Source organism: Zootoca vivipara, chromosome 1 (genome assembly GCF_965207765.1).
Source record: "Zootoca vivipara chromosome 1, rZooViv2.hap1.1, whole genome shotgun sequence".
NCBI lineage: Eukaryota > Metazoa > Chordata > Lepidosauria > Squamata > Lacertidae > Zootoca > Zootoca vivipara.
This window is the reverse complement of record NC_142582.1, coordinates 118323218-118343503: the sequence shown is the minus strand read 5'-3', so window position 1 is coordinate 118343503 and position 20286 is coordinate 118323218. Positions and strand designations below refer to the sequence as shown.

General features: G+C 46.6%; 1 protein-coding gene across 3 annotated transcripts in view; it reads left to right on the top strand.

Moving 5' to 3' along the window:
• Nucleotides 1–15652, top strand: part of CCDC85C (coiled-coil domain containing 85C) — a 168510-nt gene extending 152858 nt beyond the window's left edge. For all 3 annotated transcript variants that reach the window (XM_088673255.1, XM_035106276.3, XM_035106287.3), the window contains 3 exons: nt 6491–6586; nt 11705–11803; nt 15134–15652. In XM_088673255.1, coding sequence (XP_088529381.1) covers nt 6491–6586; nt 11705–11803; nt 15134–15223 — 285 coding nt within the window. In that variant the 3' untranslated portion in view covers nt 15224–15652. The remainder of the gene's footprint in view (nt 1–6490; nt 6587–11704; nt 11804–15133) is intronic.
• Nucleotides 15653–20286: the final 4634 nt, after the last annotated feature.

Genomic DNA, 20286 nt, shown 5'->3' with positions numbered 1-20286 from the left:
TATTTTTTTGTTTGTTTATTTAGAAAATCTAATTAAAATTATCTTTTTAAAAAAGAGAGAGAAGTTGATTGTCTCAAGCTCACTCTGGGTATTGTGTGCTCTAGTGATTAAGAACGTTGACCTAGGGCAGACATCCCCAAACTGCGGCCCTCCAGATGTTTTGGCCTACAACTCCCATGATCCCTAGCTAAGAGGACCAGTGGTCAGGGATGATGGGAATTGTAGTCTAAAACATCTGGAGGGCCGAAGTTTGGGGATGCCTGGCCTAGGGCCTGGGAGACCAGGGTGCAAATCCGCATTCGGCTTTGAAGCTCCCTGAGGCCAATCACTGCCTCTCAGCCTAACCTACCTCACAGGGTTGCTGTGCGGATTCAGTGAGGGAGGGGGGAACCATGCATGCGGCTTTGAGCTCCTTAGTGGGATATAAATGCAATGAATGAATGCATATTTACGCACATGCCACAGTCTTCCTTTCCCCACTCTCGCAGGAGACTGAAGAGCTTGTTTCCACTCAGCCTCCTTGAAACCTCAGCGTTTCTCAGCCTTTCACAACTGATCTGTTTGCAGTGTCTTCCTGCTTTTTTTCCTTAGCGGAAGGGAGACAGCTGGGCTCGGGAGGGAGGGGGAACCGCTGCCTGCTGGGACGTTGAGCTGCAGCCATATGGGCCCCTTCATTAATCTTCCCTCGCACGCCACCCCCCAGCCACCCATATAAAGACGGTGTGCCCTAACTGTGCCAAAAGGGACAGGTTTTATTATAGACACCCATTATTTCCATGGAATTATATGGGCAGCCTTATCCTGACCGAGGCCATCGACCTTCCTCTACATTTCCAGATTGCCGCTGCTGACATCCCACCCTCTGCTCAGACACCCACCTGCTCATTTTCATCTCTCGCATGCCCTGGGGTGTTCTGAGAAAGAAGGACGGTCATCCCTTTGCTTGGCGACTTTTTTGTATCTGTTGCCATTCACAGTTCAGTTCCTTCCCCAGTTGGGAAATCTTTTATCCCCCCCCCACAAAAAAAAATACAGTGGAAAAAATCACACCCTTCCTGGGGGGGGGACCTGAGAGGGGAGGTGGGTAAGGATGAGAAGAATCGTGCTTTCCCTCCCCCCCCCTTTTTAGCATGTTCTCGCCAAAATACTTCTCGCCAAGCAGCAATGACAGCCTGTTAGAACTGAATGGTGTGATTTCTCCTCACATTTCTGAATGAATCATCCTGCAATTTAAGCTAAAGAGATGTTTGTTCGGTGCCCACCCCCTTCCCCTCTTTCTACTGATGTGATGTGTGAGTCAGGCACAAATGTGAAAAGTTGGAATTATCCCCATAAATTCCTGCTTTGGGGGGGCTGTCCCCCTCCCCACAGCCTAATCTAGTTCCTGGCTCATTTTTTGAAGTATACTTACCTTTTAAGGACACGGGGCATTTTATAAGTTCATTCTTACTTATTTTCGGTCTTCGGCAGGGGGTCTTTAAAGGAGACCACAACCGTTTGGTTTAAACTTGCGTTTAAATCGTAAGTTTTTTTCATTCCAAAAATGACAGTGTGAATCAAAGCAGTAGAACTAAAATCCCCACACAGTCACAGCTAAACAGTGGGTGCTACTTAGATTTGTTCAGAGGCCTTGCAGAATAAAAGAAAAGGTATTGACTAGCCTCCAAACCAAGCTTGATAAGCCTCTAGTTGCAAAGGGTTTCACAGAAGTGACCCTTTACTTCCCTCCAAATATCTGGTGTCCTTCTCTTCTTTGCCCTGTTGCTCAAGAATCCAGATTCTGCAAATCAAATCCTAGGACCTATATCCAAGAAACCAGTATTATTTATAATATCTATATGTCTCATCTTATCCCCACAATGACCTTGTGAGGTAGGTTTCCCGGGAAGCTTCGTGGCTTCTTTTTCACATTGTTGTACCTCAAAAAGTTGTATTTCCATAGCTAGAAATTTTATAGTAGCTTGGGAAGGCAAACCTTGGAGGAGGTGGCACTCTAAATCAAAGTTAACAGAGATCCAGACACAAGTAGCATAATATGTGTAATTTAGACTTGTTTAATATATGTTTTCTAAATATATTCATCATGCAAATGCCTTGTGCACTCATTGACAAAAACAGCGTTTCTCTCTATATATTTTCCCTTATGCCTCTATTAGGGGGTGGGAAGAGATTAGGACAGCCTTCATTGTTGGACTCCAACTCCCAGGAGCCCCTGTCAGTCTTGGGTGACCAGTTGTCAGGGATGATGGGTGTTGTAGTAGAGGTACTAAGTCGAGGAGGAAGACCGGACTAGAGACTCCTGCCTTTTTAGCACTAAGCCTGAAAGCTCAGAGAGCAGAATATCCCTGAGGAGATTAGGTCCCTTGAGTTTGCCTTGCATTTTACTGAATGTCTAATTTTGAAGGCAAAGTGGTGTGAGTTGGTTGCCTGGAACCTAGTGGAAGTTCTGGGTTGATTTTGGGTACCAAAATGCAGGTGGTTGTTGTGGTGCAGCAAGGCGAATAAACTGCTATGTCCTCTAAAAAGGTAAAGGGACCCCTGACCGTTAAGTCCAGTCACGGACGACTCTGGAGTTACGGTGCTCATCTCCCTTGACTGGCCGAGGGAGCCGGCGTACAGCTTCCAGGTCATGTGGCCAGCATGACTAAGCCGCTTCTGGTGAACCAGAGCAGCGCATGGAAATGCCATTTACCTTCCTGCTTGGAGCGGTACCTATTTATCTACTTGCACTTTGACGTGCTTTCGAACTGCTAGGTGGGCAGGAGCAGGGACCGAGCAACGGGAGCTCACCCGGTCGCAGGGATTCAAACCGCCGACCTTCCGATCGGCAAGCCCAAGGCGCTGTGGTTTAGACCACAGCGCCACCCGTGTCCCCGCCGTGTCCTCTAGTTCTTCTTAAAAATAGTGTTCTTGTGGCCTCTCAATCTCTCCCCGCCACCCCCAGACTTCCCATGTTAGTATCTAAACGGACTTTTTATATGCCACTGGTAGATGGATGCAGCAAAGCGCTGCATATGCCAATGTTTGTTTCCATAGTAACTAATGCACTTCAGAGAAGGAGAAATAGATAGTCAGGAAGGACAAGTGGGGGAAAGATCACAATAAAACTGGCACAGCGAGTGTAGATGCCGGATGCTTGGAATATTTTCTGATACTGTAGAGATTTCGGCTCACAGAGCTCCCCTAAACTTGAGTGGTTTTTAGTATTTTGGCTTCTGAGTGCCTCATTAGCCACAATCATCACAAAACACTTATCATTTATTAACCGCACTCATCTACAAAGATTGAGCTCAGGGAACAGGGCACACCTCTCAATGTTTGAACAGTTCACAGTTATTTGTCCCAGGTTTCCTGTGTGACCTTGAAAATGGATGGTGATCATAGAGTTGTAGAGACAGAAGGGACCCTGAGGGTCATCCAGCTCAACCCCATGGTGACTACAGACCAAGGGTAACTCAGAGTGGTGTGAGCTATTGTTCTGTATTGTGTGGCCCAAACTAAGGAGACCATATGCTGATGAAATCAGGCACAGAAATGTGCCAAACAGCCCAATCCTATCCCCGCCTCTACTCAGAAGTAAGCCCCCATTGAATTCAATGGGACCTACTCCCTGCTAAATGTTTGCTGGATTGCGGCCTGACCTTAATGGTTCATGCTCACTTCTGAACAACCCCACTACAAATATAGTTACGCCTTGTTTGGGGGGTATTGATATGATTCCCCATGTGGTTTTCATAAATTAATGTCAGCCCTACGACTTCAACTGCTCCAGGTGAGCCCCATTGAAACAAATGGATGTCACCTAGTAGCTGCATTTGGCTGACAGGTGATATGTGCTAGTTGACTCCTGGGCCCTCCTGAGGCAACAATTCCATCTCCTGCAGCGAAATCATTAGGAAAGCATTTCTCCTTGTTCTGAAGCTAATTAAACATTTGGAGTACTATTAGTGCAACGGATGGCGGTTTTACACAGCACCAGCAACTCTGAAGAGAGAAGGTGAATGGATATTGCGGAGTAATGAACTGGGAGTCGGGGGGGCAGAAATAAATAAGGAATCACGTTCAGGAGACAAAGAGCTGTTTCCTCCCCAAATCCCATGAGAAATTAAGGAAATACTGTTTGTCGGGGTTTTCCTGTTCTTCAGAGAACCCATAGAATCATAGAGTTGGAAGAGACCACAAGGGCCATCCAGTCCAACCCCCTGCCAAGCAGGAAACAAGTTTACCCAGAGTAAAAGAGCTCAGGTTTACATACTGTTCTGCCTGCTTTAATACTCTGTTACTCTTCTTAATTGTGTAAACCTTTTTAAAAAACTATTCCCAATGGGGTGTGGATGGACAAATGTCTGCCCAGTCCTCAGCAGGGCCTCTATTTATCTGGTCTGGTGCAGCAATCACCTAACCATCTCTAACAAGGGCAACTGGCAGGCCTTTTTTCCAGCTGGAACTTAAAGTAAAGGTAAAGGGACCCCTGACCATTAGGTCCAGTCGTGACCGTACCGGAACTCAGTTCCGGCACTTCTCAGGTGGGCGTCATTATGAGAAAACAAGAGTGGCGTTCATGGTGAGTTCCGGCACCTCTTTTTTCTAGAAAAATAGCACTGGCTAATGGTAACCAGGTTTACTTTTTATGGTTTGCAAACCAGCTTCTAACCTTGGTTCCAACCTTTAGTTGAAAACATAACCTTGGTTAGCTTTAGCCATGGTGAGTGTGCATGCAGAAATAAATAGGGTGTTCTCCAGTTTGTGCCTTTGAACCCATGAAAGGGCTTTTGATCTGTGCAGGTGCCTACTAATGAAAGGGGAGGGGGTGCAGTTTTTGGAGATTCCCCTCTGCCCCCTGAAGCCACCTTCCACCTTGTTCTGAATGGTTGCCATCATCCCTGACCATTGGCCATGGTGGGAGTTGGGGGTCTGACCACATATGGAGGGCCGCAGGTTTCAGAGCAAGCCAGGATCAAACACTATGGTTTGATCCTGGCTTGTTCTCTCTTAACTGTAGTTTGTGGGGGGGTTAAAACAAAAAACCTACAGTATCCCGAGATTGGACATAATGGGCATAAAATAAGAAGGGAAAGCTTTTGATCTCTTAACCAGGGCTACGAAAGAGGAAGAGGAAGGATGCAAAGACTCTCTGTAGCTCTTTCATGTAATGGGAAACTGCTTTTTTTGTTATGTTCAACGTTAGCTGCTTAGCTGGGACAGAAAGCTGAATAAGAAGCATGAGGGATAAAGCCAGAGCAGCAAACTCTTTAAAAAACACAGCTCCTTCCTTCCTTGTCACATCTGTAATTGTGAAGTTCTAAGATAAGGCAAAAAATTTTGTGTGTATTTTAGAAAAAGACTATAATATGCACCTCTTCCCACTGCCTGGACAGCACGTTCCCTGCAGTGATACTGCATACCGCTCTGTCATCCCAATTTACCTTCACAGCCCAACGGGATAATCCCCCTTTTGTTTTGCCGAACAGCATGAAGGCAAAATATTGGAGAGTTCTCAATGAAGCCATTGTTGGTTTATCTGAATGGCATAGTGCAAACATACAAATCATAGAGACAAGAAGGGGGCATCTATCTGAATAAAGACATTGTGCCCCACCTTGCTTGGGAGAGGCCGTAATAGGGATCCCCCGTCCCAGAAGGTGAGTATTGGACTAGTTGGGTAGTCAGGGTTCTTGACATTAAAGGAACTTTTTTTGACTTTTCAACAGAACGCTAAACATCAGAGAACTCGATGGCCCATTTTATTTTATTTTTTAAAAAGCAAGCCCTCCTTTAGCTGCAGCTGTGTGTATATACTTACCTCCTGGGTTCCCTTCACAACCTTCCTTGAAGGCCACTTGATGCTCTTTGGAGAATGTTGCCATGCAGCCAGTGAAGTGGGTGCCAAATATTCTCTCCCTCTGCCCATGTCAGACAGAATATTGCTTCCTAGTTAAAAGCGACCCATTGCTATGGGTGACTTCAAAGGTTAAGTTGGTTTCCGGGGCTGAAAACTTTCCCGGTATGTTCTGAGTAAACATTTCATGACACCAAGGTGCATGTTAGGTAAAACTGTATTTAACAGTAGATCGGTCCTTTTGCTACTGGAAAAGCCACTTCAGGAGGAGTCAGTTTGGGCCTGGGAAACTCTCCCCTCCAGTAATGTACAGTCCTACCTCAGAAGTCGAACGCCTTGCGAGTTGAACGTTTTGGCTCCCGAACGCTGCAAACACGGAAGTGAGTGTTACGGTTTGCGAAGGTTCTTTGGAACCCGAAAGTCCGATGTGGCTTCCACAGCTTTCAATTGGCTACAGGAGCTTCCTGCAGCCAATCGGAAGCCGCGCCTTGGTTCCTGAACGTCTTGGAAGTCGAACGGACTTTCGGAGCAGATTCCGTTTGACTTCCGAGGTATGACTGTCGTGACAAATTCAGAAGTGCAGGTCCCTTCGGGACATCTGTTGCCAAGAATATATATATTTAAAAGTGTTTGCTCTCTTGTCTTTTGCAGGGCCCTGTCCGCATGGCTCCCGATCTTGCCGCATCTCCTGCCGTGGGATACGTCTCCATAAACCAGAAACCTGAAGCCGTGGTGCACGCTATGAAGGTAAGGGGAGGGGTGTTTTGCATGCATTCATCTGGGCTTTGCATTCCAGCTCAAGAGAGGAAGACAATGCGGAGGGGCAATCAGAGGCTCTGAGAAATAGCAGAGCAGGTGTGCTTTTTTATTGACATAAGAAGAGCTCGGCTAGATCAGGTCAAAAGCCCATCTAGTCCGCCATCCTGTTCTCCCAGTGACCAACCAGTTGCCCATGAGAAACCCACAAGCAGGACTTGGGCACAAGAGCCCTCTCCCCACCTGTGGTTTCCAGCAACTGGCATTCATAGAATCTTAGAGCTGGAAGGGACCAGGAGGGTCATCTAGTACAATGCAGGAATCTCAGCTAAAGCATCCATGGCAGATGGCCATCCAACCTCTACTTAGAAACCTCCAAGGAAGGAGAGAAGTATCCAGCCTGTGGCAGTAGGCTAGTAGCCATCAATAGCCCTCTCCATGAATTTGTCTGACCGTCTTTGGAAGCCATCCAAGTTGGTGGTCACCCTTGTCTGGCTACCAGCTGATATTCAGAGGCTTACAGTCTCTGATACAAGAGGTAGCACCCACCCAACACGGCTAGCCTCATCCTCCATGAATTTCCCTAACTCTCTTTAATTATTATTATTATTATTATTATTATTATTATTATTATTTACCCCGCCCATTCAGCTGGGTCTGCCCAGCCACTCTGGGCGGCTTCCAGCAAAGATTAAAATACAATAAAATGTCACAAATTAAAAACTTCCCTGAACAGGGCTGCCTTCAGATGTTTTCTAAATGTCAGGTAGTTGTTTATCTCTTTGACCTCTGATGGGAGGGCATTCCACAGGGCGGGCGCCACTACCGAGAAGGCCCTCTGCCTGGTTCCCTGTAGCTTTGCTTCTCGCAGTGAGGGAACTGCCAGAAGGCCTTCGGCGCTGGACCTCAGTGTCCAGGCAGAATGATGGGGGTGGAGACGCTCCTTCAGGTATACTGGGCCTATTAATAATAATAATAATAATAATAATAATAATAATAATTTATTATTTATACCCCACCCATCTGGCTGGGTTTCCCCAGCCACACTGGGAGGCTCCCATAATAATAATAATAATAATAATAATAATAATAATAATAATTAATAATAAAGCGATAAAACATCAGACATTAAAAACTTCCCTAAACAGGGCTGACTTCAGATGTCTTCTAAAAGTCAGATAGTTGTTTATTTTCTTGACATCTGATGGAAAGGAGTTCCACAGGGCGGGCGCAACAACCAAGAAGGCCCTCTCCCTTGTTCTCTGTAACCTCACTTCTCACAGTGAGGGAACCACCAGAAGACCCCCGGAGCTGGACCTCAGTGTCCAGGCTGAACGATGGGGGTGGAGACGCTCCTTCAGGTATAGTGGGCCGAGGCTGTTTAGGGCTTTAAAGGTCAGCACCAACACTTTGAATTGTGCTCAGAAACGTACTGGGAGCCAATGTTGATCTCTCAGGACCAGTGTTATATGGTCTTGGCGGCCGCTCCCAGTCACCAGTCTAGCTGCCACATTAGTTGTAGTTTCCAGGTCACCTTCAAAGGTAGCCCCACGTAGAGCGCATTGCAGTAGTCCATTGCTACATTTTAAAGCCATTGCTACATCTTGGGGCAGCAAATTCCACAGACTACCTCTGCCTCGTGTGAAGAAGTACTTTCTTTTGTCTTTTAAGCGTTCACGCGCATGAGCTTAGGCCGCCCCCTCACAATGGCAGCAGAAGGAGCATGACAACATCAGATAGGAAATAGGGAACTGAATCAGCCGAAGCTTCTCCAACTGGGCCCCGTGTTCTTCAGACCAATGTTGACACTGGTGTTCCCCACAGGAAATTAAAACCTCTAGCGCTGCCGTGGGGAATTCTGGGAAAGAGGAGAGCCAGAAGCATCTTTTCTATGCTGATCGCAACAAAAGTGATCACCAACCAAATCCTCCACCTTGCCGTAGCCACGTACGCACAGACTAAATGTCACATCGCTGTATCTGTATCGTCACCCAGAGACCATTGTTTTCATTATCCACGAGTTTCAGTGCTGCGCAAAGCACTCTTAATGTACCAGACCCGAGGGCACTTAGATAATCTCCCAGGTTGCGATGCTGTGCATAGATACCAAGGAAAGGCGGGCGGGGAGGGAGAAAGCTTGCTGGCAGAATCAGCTTGTATTTCTGGGTCCAGAAATCTATTTTTAACAGAACAGGCTACGAACGCTGCATTTCATCAGGGCGCATTGACAGAGAAAACTGCCGAGCATCTCCCAGTGGTACAGCTGTTGAAGGCCCAGGTCCCCTAAAGCGCAGCCGCACTAGCACACCCCTTTCCAAGGGTTGCCACCTTATATTCACGGCCCTGCTCCTTTGCCACTAGCAGACTGAGATGCAGGAATTGAGCAGATGAGTTGTTTTCCATTGTTTCCTTCGCGGGTCTTGATAAGCTTCACCTTAATTTCTGTTTGTCAGGCTTCTGTCATAGGCACAGGGCAAGGTCAGAGAGGAAAGGTGGCAATGCCAGCGGCTTTGTGTGTTTTAACAGCTGCATGATTTGGACTTGTTCACCCCTGGGGTGTGTGTGTGAAATGATCAAACAGCTTATAAAATCTATTAATAATAATATTGATGGACATGTGTTCAACAGGAGCAGTTTCCTGCATCCATGCATCTTCATGCAATACAATGCAAGCAGATATGAGGTTTTTCCCCCTTGCCACAAATCCCTGTAGTTAACATTTTACACTGGGGGAAGTGATATGAGGATACTATGTAGAGTTAGGTTACTCCAGTTTCATGCAGGCAATAAAACCCAATGGAGAGCCTCAGCCTGGAGTACATTCATGTGGCCGTGTTCTACCAGCATGATATTTCAGGGGCTGGGATTTGATTATCCAGGCTGATGAGTATCGCAGGCGTGCCCAGACCAACAAGTCAGTTTCGCAGCCTGCATCCAGCTTGATCAATAATTAATTCTTTCCTATTCATTAGAGATCTATTTTTATTTGCAAGCTTGTAAATGCCGCTTGCTTGCTTGCTTGCTTCCTCTGGTGTTCCTGCGCCCCCTTTCAAAAAAAGAGGAGCCAACGGATTGAATTAATTTAAGCGAAACCGTACAGTCATGCAAAATTGCCATTGGTTCAAAATATGTCGGTTAAGCTAGTGGATAATGCAATTTCCAAAGTAGGTTAAGGGCCCTAAGAGAATGACCTATTTTTGTAACTGAGACTTCTGAGGCACGGCAGGAAAAGGAAGCATTGGTCCAGTTCAAAGCGGTCAGTGTGCAAAGTGCAGTGCCACCCGCTAGAAAGCTGAGCGGAGCATTTGTGTGTGGTTTCACAGAGTGTTGTGTTCATCTGAATCGAAACAATCCACATTCATTGCGGTGTTAACCATAATTCTGTCACCGAGTTGGGGGGAGGTGGAAGCTTGATTCTTCAATCTGAATTATGATGTGGGCGATTATTATGCTAGTGTCCCAGCACTGTGAGGCCAGGAAAGTCCAGAGTGAGGAATTAACTCTTTCTTGCCAAAAGCACACTTGCAAGTTAGGAAAAGGCATGTCTGTTAGTCCTGCATCTCTCAGGTGTGTACCCAATGAGGCAGTTGCGGCAACAGAGAGGCCCGGCCTCCCTGCCTTAGCTTATGTATCTCCCCCACCCGACGTCTGTGTGCAACTTGCTTCAGTCCTCTTCTGGTCCTGGGATCCCTGGACTCTACACCAGCCTGACCTTTCTCTCCCTCCTCCAGCACCAGCTCTTGACTCTCCAATCCTGCAGCTTCTCCTGCCTCTGACTCTCATCTCCTGGCTGCTACAGGCTATCACGGATCCTTTCTTCCCAGTCAGTCTCCAGCCCACCTTCTCCCAGTGCCCATGCACCCAACCACCACTCCTCAGTGTCCAGCCAGACCCTGACAGCTAGAGATGAATGAGGAGTAGGGTAGTCATGTGCCTCTTGCTTTACAGAGGACTGTCCTCTATTTGAAGGAGTCCTCTGTCCAGTCCAAGCCTTCTTTATATTAAAGATAAAGAACTCCAAGAAGGGAGAGCAGGGGCCTTGAAGTTGCCCATATCCATACCTGGAAAGCAGACTTGAGCAGGTACACACAGTCACCTGGTCTTCCCCATAGTGGTGAGATGTATAGTAATGATTTATCAGTTTGTGTCGATACACTTTAATCAGCATCACCTTCTGCAAATCTGTATACAGTCGTACCTCTGAGGTCGAACGGAATCCGTTCCGGAAGTCCATTCGACTTCTGAAAAGTTCGGAAACCAAGGCGCGGCTTCCGATTGACTACAGGAAGCTCCTGCAGCCAATCGGAAACCGCGATGGACGTCCAGGTTCCAAAGAACGTTCGCAAACCGGGAACACTCACATCTGGGTTTGCAGCGTTTGGGATTCAAAACGTTCGACTCGCAAGGCATTCAGGATCCAAGGTACGATTGTACACTTTTGTTGCTCTTTGGGACGTGATGCATAAGTGGCCAACTTACTGGCTCAGGATTAGGGTAGGAGTCTTTCCTTGGAGACGTCAGGGATTGAACCTGGGACCTTTTGCATGCATAGCAACTACCACTGAAACTCCAGTCCTTCCTTAACCACTTATGGACCACTCTTCCTTTACTGTCTTCTGTACCTAACCAAGACGGGAGAAGCTTGTCTCTTTTTACCATACCTTGGCACGATTTTGGAGCAGGATCTGAGTCAGGCCACAGCTTTTTCCAGCTTAGGTACCTTGCACCTAATGCTCTTTTGTGTCAGAAACTGCACAATTCAATGGCAATATGGGCAGCATCCAGTGACCATGTGCTTGGCATTTGCAAAAAGTGTGTATGCGTGTGTTGAAAGTAGATCACATATTTTTTTTCCTGGAACCCCCCTAGTGCTAACCATTAATTTCCAGCTTAGTGATGTGTGCAGATGGAACGTTTATCTCAAGCTCCATATGTTTTACTGGCACATTAGACTTTCCACTCTCCTATGTGTGTGTTGAGATTTTGCCTTGTTTGCCCTCCCAACGTGGCAGACGGCACGAGGATGGAGTGGTCATTCCACTTAGGGGTACCTTAGGGTCTATCACTGTGTGACATCATTTTACAATTTCATGTCCATTGTGTTTGTAGGTCCTTGAAGTCCATGAGAATTTGGACAGGCAAATACAAGAAAACTATGAAGAAGACCTGAGTGAAAAGGAGAAAGCAATTGTTCGTGAAATGTGCAATGTAATGAACCCATTTTCACAGTCTTTCCCATTTCAGTTTTTCACTTCCAACTGTGGTGTTAAATGCTGTCCAATATCTTGTTCTGTGTGTGCAGGCTTAGGTACTTGTTGTCTTTGCAACCTGCAGAGAAATTGGGTTACGAATACTGTCGGTCAGAACGTTCACACACTCAGAATGCTTGTGGGTGTAAGGTTGCAGAGGGTATCTGGCAGGTTACTGCAGTTTTACAGAAATGGGACCATTGTGGCTCCTTCCATCCTCCCAGTCATTGTCATTATAGTTCAACATGGCGATGAGAATCACCTATTGAAGATCTTTTTCCCTATCTGATCCCAAAACCACAATTCTGTGAATGGGAATTGTTATTAACTCAGTTAAATCTACAATCCTATATACGGTTACATGAGAGTTGTAATCCAAAAACATCTGAAGGACACCAGGTTGGGGCTCACTTAGACCTTCACATATATATGGATATATGGACTGGTGTATTTGTGTGTTGAGTTATGGCTGGAGTTTGGCTTCCTTCACTGAAAAATGTGGGTGGGGAAAATTCCATTCATGAATCAGGATTCCCATAGCCAGAATGGATCAGGGCCTGTGTGTCTTATTGGACTATACAGTGGTACCTCGACTTCCGAAGGTTTCGACTTACGAAGTCGGCAAACCCGGAAGTATTTTTGCCGTGCGCGTGTTCTGCGCCTGTGCAGAAGCAGCGTGCGCGGTCTGCGCATGCACAAAGCGCAAAATTGCGCTTCGCGCATGCGCAAAATGGACGCTTCAACATCCAAAGGTTTCGACTTACAAAGAGCGCCGTGGAACGGATCGCCTTTGTAAATCGAGGTGCCACTGTAATCCAATACAGTGGATTATAGTCCAATATAATCCAGAGAGTGTCTTGGTACTCTAAAGCAGCCTTTCTCAACCTTGGGTTCCCTGATGTTGTTGGGAGTCTCAAAGAAAGACGTGCTCTCCCAAGCCCACATTCCCAGCATGCTGGCACTCCTGTCTCCAGTGCCTGGAGGCAGACAGGTTGTGCTTCCATAGCAGTGACCAGAGGAGGAATGGGCACTGGGAGGAGCACAGAGAGAATAAACACTATGGTGCATCTGCAGCAGCACAACTGGACGTCTTCATCTGCCCCAGCTGCAATGAAACATATCTCTCCTGTATCACTCCCATTATTTCTGACTGCTGCCCCTGCTGGTTGTGGATGATGGGTGTTGTAGTCCAATGGACCCAAGGTTTGGAAAGGCTACTCTTGAAGGTTGTGCATAACAAATTGCTTTTGAAAGTCAAAAACTGTGGTCATCTTTTACTTCCCTTTCTTTCTTCTTTTGCAAGTGAAAAGCCTCCCTGGATCTTCGATTTCAGACTGACCCAGTGCATATTTAGATAAATAGATAGATAGATAGATAGATAGATAGATAGATAGATAGATAGATAGATAGATATTCTTGGGAACTTCAACTGGGGCTTACCTTTAGTTAACTGTGTATAGGACTGCAGCCCAGTCCTGTGCCAGTGATCTCTCGATAAGAGTGGGTAGGATTTAACATTCGCCTTGAAATTCTCTGGTTCTCATCCACTTGTTTTGACTATTTCAGGTCTGTTCCCCTAAAAACAAAACATAAACAAAACTTTGGGGAATTACACCGCTCGTGGGGCCACCTGGTTGAAAGCTCATGCTCCCCAGTGGGATCTGGTCCAATTTAGAAGCTTTCAGTAGATGGAAACCGCTAATCTTTGTATGATGTAAACACCCTGGGCTTGTGGGTTGCCACATGGCACGAAGCCATGAGCATCCATGACAAAAGAAGCCCTGTTTCTTTAAGCGCACGGGAAAGGCATCGTGGTTTTTCCCACACACAAAGAGTGAAAAAACATTCAAGGATATGTCCCTGGAAAACAGCTGTGAACCTTAGACCTGGGTGGTTTCCCACAAACCCTGCGGTCCACCTTGCCATTGCAAGTGCCATCAACTAATCCCCCCTCTGGGATGTGAAGCACTGCGGAATGTGCTCTGTTGTTCGACAATGAAATCTGTAATCTGTCTTTAGAAAAAGGTCGCTTTTGGTGCAGGGATGTGAGGGCTGCACCTCAAAAGGCTATCCCTTTTAGCTTCTCTTTTTAAAAACAAAATAATGATGTTTGCACAGCCTGAGATATTACGACAAACGAGGAAATATTCTCAGGAATGCTGCCGACACTTCCTGGTCTTTTGAAATGGACTCCCCAAACAGACCTTGCCAGGGGCTGGCCTAAGAGCCTGGTTTGGCTGGCGAGCTTTCTGGAGACCAGGGATTTTTTAAGGGCTCAGTAATCTGAGCCCTGAACTGGTACAGCCCTTCATAATGTAACCCTCTCTTTCACTCGGTTGCTTCGGAGACTTGTAAGGAAGGTGTCTTAAGGAAATTGTCCAAGAGATGTAATTTTGCTGGGGCAGAGCTATGGCTCTTGCCTGGGACCAGGGGTGGCTAATAATAATAATAATAATAATAATAATAATAATAATAATATGTTATTTATATACCACCCATCTGACTGGGTTGCCCCAGCCGCTCCGGGTGGCTTCCAACAAATTTTGAAACCACAGTAAAACATCAAACATTAAGAACTTTGCTATACAGGGCTGACTTCAGTATCCTTCTCAACAACAACAAAAATGGTGCTAGCCCTTCTGCATTTTTGCTGTCTCCAACCAGATGTTTTGGACTGCAGCTTCTATCAGCCCCAGGTGGCACGTCTGGAGCGGATGGGAGCTCTAGTCCAAAACAGCTGGAGGGCGCTCAGTTGACGATGGCTGCTCTAAGCGTTTTTTGATTTCTAATGCACGGCAACTTTTTGTCTGAAGGGCACACAACTTGCTCCACTTTGGAAGCAATGCTTGAAGAAGGGAACATGACTCTTGCAAGCTTGCCAGCAACTGACCTAGCTCTGAACTCAACGTCTGAGCCTAATTTGCTGGTTTGATACCATTACCTAAGCCATCTCCCTCTCTAGTTCTAATTTCGGGAGACTTTAACAAGACCAGCATTTTAAACCTGTCAGCCAACGTTATCTCGGGATCTGGGTGCCACCTAGTGTATCAGAGAGGAATCTCGCAAACCCAACCGGGGCCAGGAATTCCTAGGAACTGCAAGCGCTTAGAGGCCGTAGGGTCATTTGCGGCCTTTACCTTTATCCTATCTTACAACAATGAAATCTTAAAACTGTTGTAGGCCGCCCTGAGTAGCACATATAGGCACTAGAAGGGTGGGATAGAAAACTCTGTACAAATGCAGATAAAACAAATGGTAAAAAGCTCCCTCTCTTTCCTTCTGTTCTTAGGTCGTCTGGCGGAAACTGGGAGATGCAGCGAGCTCCAAACCATCGATCAGGCAACACCTTTCCGGAAACCAGTTCAAAGGCCCGTTATAAGCACCTCATGCAGCAAGGCTGGGAGAGGAAAGAGGAAGAGCAACAGGGACTTCTCTGCATCTAGCTGCCAGGGTTATCTTTTCCTACTCGCTCCCATCTTTCTGTAACTGTTTATAGTGTAAATAAGGCAGCTTGGAAGGCTTTGCCTGCAGGCTGTGCTGATCCAGAACCATGTTAAATGGGTTAATAACTATCCTCTAATGGCCGATTTGTGTCATTTGTATTGTAGTGACAACCTGCTTTGTTGTACGGTCATATGTAGAGATACCTGGACCCAAAAGCAAGGGACCCTCCTCACCTGGACAGTTTCCAGTCCGTTGCCATTTTGCAATTGCAAATTTTGGTTGCACCACGGGGAGTTGATTGGGAGGTCTTGCACAACACAACTGCTTCACTCCCCCCCCCCCATGGCCAAAAAAAGAGAGAAAAGATTGGGCTATTTGCCATAAGGAAAGTGATGGAGAAATGCATTGGAAAGTGCACTTTTTTTGGTGCAACATCACCCTGCAAACAAATCAGGACAAATGCGCAATAAAACAGGTCGTCCAAAAGCACCCGCCCTTTCTTGCTTTGCCCTGTTCACGGAGCTAAAACCCCGGCTGCATTGTTTTAGAAATTAACAAGGAATCCACAACACCAAAAGTAGCTCTGTGATTTCTTTGTAGCATTATTACTTTGGCAATTACCTGTTGAGAGTGATAAGCTTTCCTAGGGATCTTTGGTTGGCATTAAAATGCGCGTTTTGAGAAGCAACCCCTGGCCTGCGCAGCTGAAAACATTGTGACTTCGCCTTCATGTTGCTAGGTCACATTCTCCACTCCAGGCTGAAATCCCCAAATCCCGCAAGATATGGTGGCTGCTTTAGATCAGGAATGGGCAGAAGGTAGATCTGCAGGGGTCTGCTGGCTGATCTCTGGCCGATTTGCAAGAGCTTTTGTCCGGCAGTAGCAAACAGACTGCCTGACATGAAGAAAGCTTTCGAATGGGTTTTTCTGTGAGCTCCGCTCAGTTCTTGTGCTGAGAACAGATTCCTAGGCTCAGAACATGCTCGGAGGCACCACGTTCTTATATTCTCACTGTTGTCTGTTTAGCATCAGATAGATATTGTGGTTCTTGCAGAAAGCAAAGGAGCCCCAATAAGCCTGTTGTCTGCCCATCTCTCTTGCATAGCAGCTTCCGGGCGAGGCAATCGTGTGGAGACCCTGCTTGCATAATCTTACATTTTTTCATGCTGCTGCAGCGGAAATGCTGCAGCTTCCAAGCAATAATTGCAGGCACTTAATGCAACGTTGACACATGACGAACAGTAGGTTGGAGTGATCAAATGCTCAGGAGGACCAGGCTCAGGTCTGGTGTCAAGGGTCAGAATCATTAGGCACTTGCTGAGGCCCACACCCTAGCCAAGGGCCCACTGCCAATTCTTGGGGGGTCTTTTGGCCTTCTTGCTGCCTGTTCCCCAGCGGTTTCTGAGTGAGTGAGGAGAAAAGGACCCTAACATTTACACCATGGGTAGGCAAACTAGGGTGCGGGCACTGAATCCGGCCCAAACGCCTTCTAAATACGGCCCGCGGACGGTCTGGGAACCAGCGTGTTTTTACATGAGTAGAATGTGTGCTTTTATTTAAAATGCACCTCTGGGTTATTTGTGGGGCTTAGGAATTGGTTCCTTTTTCCCCACTTCAAATATAGTCCGGCCCCCCACAAGGTCTGAGGGACAGTGGACCGGCCCCCTGCTGGAAAAGTTTGCTGACCCCTGATTTACACGCCTTGCGCTCTCTATGTGCAGTGGTGCTGGTTTGCATCCAAAGGGAGAGGAAGGCAAATGGGCAAGAGGGGAGGGGAGAAAGAGGAGGTGAGCATGCTTAGAGACGGAGCCCCACTAACAGCATCTTGCCCATGGGCACTGGCATTGAGCCGGCTCCTAATAGTTGCGTGGAAGAGACTCGTTCAGTAAGTGGCGCCCCCTGCCTGAAACCCCCCGCAAACCACTGCTAGGCCTTGGAGAAAGTATTGAACTAGATTCCTCAGTATAAGGGCAGCATCCCATTCTCGCCTGCCTAAACTCCCTCTTACATGCAACTCTGCATCCAACAGCTAAAGGTACAATTGCCTTGCCTACCTTTCCATCACCCTCCAGTGGACGTGCTTCTGTCTCTGTTGTTGATTTTGCTTATCCGGACGTTAGCTCTATGGCAGAAAGACAGAAAGAAAAAGATGATGTGTGAAGCAGTTCTTCAGTGTCCCCTATCGCCTACGCTTTACAGAACTGAAAAGAAAATGCTACCCCTTCTCTCCTTTTTAAAAAAAATGCTTATTTCAGCCTTGGTATGACATTGCAAAGAGTGGCTTTCTTTCTTTCTTTCTTTCTTTCTTTCTTTCTTTCTTTCTTTCTTTCTTTCTTTCTTTCTTTCTTTCTTTCTTTCTTTCTTCTCACTGAAATAATGTGCAGAATGGTCTTATCTAAAAACGTAAGCGGAGGAGCAGCCATTTGTGTCGCACAAAGGAAACGCTGTCCTTCAGAAGTGCTGCCGCCGTGGTTCAGCCACTCGGCCACATCAAGTGTCTCTTTGAACTGCTGTATATAGCGTGGAGGGGCCGCCGGTATTCTATTATGACAATGCAGCTCTTTTGTAACCTGCCAAAGACTTTGATCGCTTTCTCCCTGTTTCATCGCATTTCTTTTGTACATCTCCTTAACTTGTATAGCGCAGGCGGAGCCAGCAGAGTGAGCTTCACGCATTGCTAGAATACAACCCCCATCACCCTGAACACTGGCTAAGGCTGTTGGGAGTTGTAGTCCCAATGGCACCATGTTGGCTCTCCCCGAGAAAGCATAACAACTCACTAGCCGGCTATGAAATCCCACTTGTGTAAAATAACTGACACAAAGGGAGAGTTGGGGTCTAATGCTCACTCTTCAGATATTTGCATTTTCACTTTACCCTGAAGTTGCCAAACCTTCAGCCGTTGCAGTCTGGTCTCAGAAAGAATTTTGGCTATTGTGCTGCTAGATCTTTCCGTTTTTTAGGCCTGTTTCTATTGGATCACACTATTCAGGGTTTGTTCTTATCGAGGACCTGCATAGATCTGCAACCAATAGATAAACCGAAAAGATTTTAGTCAAAGTCTTCCCAGTATACCTCTCCATTTGCATTTCCATTTGAATATGTTCCAGCCTTTCTTGACTTTGCACATCCTTCCCATACCCAGGTACTGAGCCTATATGGATGTTGTTTATGACCTGGGGCGTCCAGACTGTTGCTGGGATTTAGCTGCAAACCAGCAAATTCAGGTCGTGCAAGATGGTGAGGTCTTGTGCGTCAAACAAACTCACTTCCTCAAAAGATGCTGCTGTTTGCAGTAAGGAATGTGATGGGGACATGTTCTGGACAGTGTGGGAAAACACTCGTTATGAAGCATCATCATCTAACCTCCCTGGAAACAAATCAGAATAAATGCCAGCGTTGACAAGTCAGGGTGATTGAATACTCAATAAACAGGTCACCTGAAAGCACCCCTGGGAATTATCCCAAGGAGAGATCAGGTGGGGCCTTGGGCTCACAACACAGCCTCCCTCTTTCCTTGCTCTTCTCACCACAGGCAGATATAACAGTGATAATCTCCCTGTTGTTCTCCACCCCCTTTCCCCCCCTTCCTGAAGTAAGAGGAATGAGGATTGGAACCCAAGGCTTTTTTTCCAGACACTCTCTCCAAAAAAGCCCTTAACCTACTCAGGTGAACATTCGCTTAATGAAAACTGTAATACCAGAAATATTTATGCCCACGTGCCCTCTCCATAGCTGTAAAATCCACCTCATCCATTTAAATAGGCCCCAAATGACGCAAACCATTTTCAGGTCAGTTGTAGTTCAGCCTTTCAGAAGCCTTGGAAGTCAGAAGCCGTCCATAGAGATTCCAAGAGAGAGTATGGAGTTGCAGTTGGAATGACAAGTCCAGGCAGTTGGGACAGAATCATAGAGTTGGAAAGGACCCTAAGGGTCAACATCCTGCAATGCAGGAATCTCAGCTAAAGCATCCATGACAGATGGCCACCCAACCTCTGATTAAAAACCTCCAAGGAAGGTGAGTCCACAACCTCCCAAGAGAGAGCATTCCACTGTCGGAACAGCACTTGCTGTCAGAAAGTTCTTCCTGATGTTTAGTCGGAATCTCCTTTCTTGTAATTTGAAGCCATTGGTTCGAGTCCTACCCTCAAAGCTTGTTCCTCTTCCATATGACAGCCCTTAAGATATTTGAAGATGGCTATCATATCTCCTCTTTTCCAGGGTAGACATACCCAGCTCCTTCAAGCGCTCCGCATAAGGCTTAGTTTCCATACCCTTGATCATCTTGGTTGCCCACCTCTTGCACATGTTCCCCCGTGTAGCATCCATGTGACAGCCCTTAAGATATTTGAAGATGGCTATCATATCTCCTCTCAGTCCCCACTTCTCCAGGCTAAGCATACCCAGCTCCTTCAAGCGCTCCTTATAAGGCTGTTTCCATACCCTTGATCATCTTGGTTGCTTCTCCTCTGCACGTTCCAGCTTGTCAACATCCTTCATAAACTGTGGTGCCCAGAACTGGACACAGGATTCCAGGTGTGGTCTGACCAAGGCAATATAGAGTGGTACTATTACTTCCCTTGATATGGACACTATACTTCTGTTGTTGCAGCCTAAAATAACATTAGCTTTTTCCCCTCCCGCAGCACACTGTTGACTCATGTTCAGCTTGTGGTCCACCAAGACCCCTAGATCCTTTTCACATGTACTGCTAGTAAGCCAGGTGTCGCCCATCCTGTTTGTGCATCTGGGTCTTCCTGCCTAAGTGCAGAACCTTACAGTTGTCCCTATTGAAATTACATTTTGCAGCTTGGGCCCAGTTCTCCAATCTGTTAATGTCATTTCAAATTCTGATTCTGTCTTCTGTGGCATGAGCTATCCCTCCCAGTTTGGTGTCCTCTGCAAATTTGATGAGTAGTGTTTTGGTGTATAGTTCAGGCCCTTATGGATCCCACTCCAGATGTTTGGGTGGGCTGGATTTTTCTCTCAGCTTGTTGA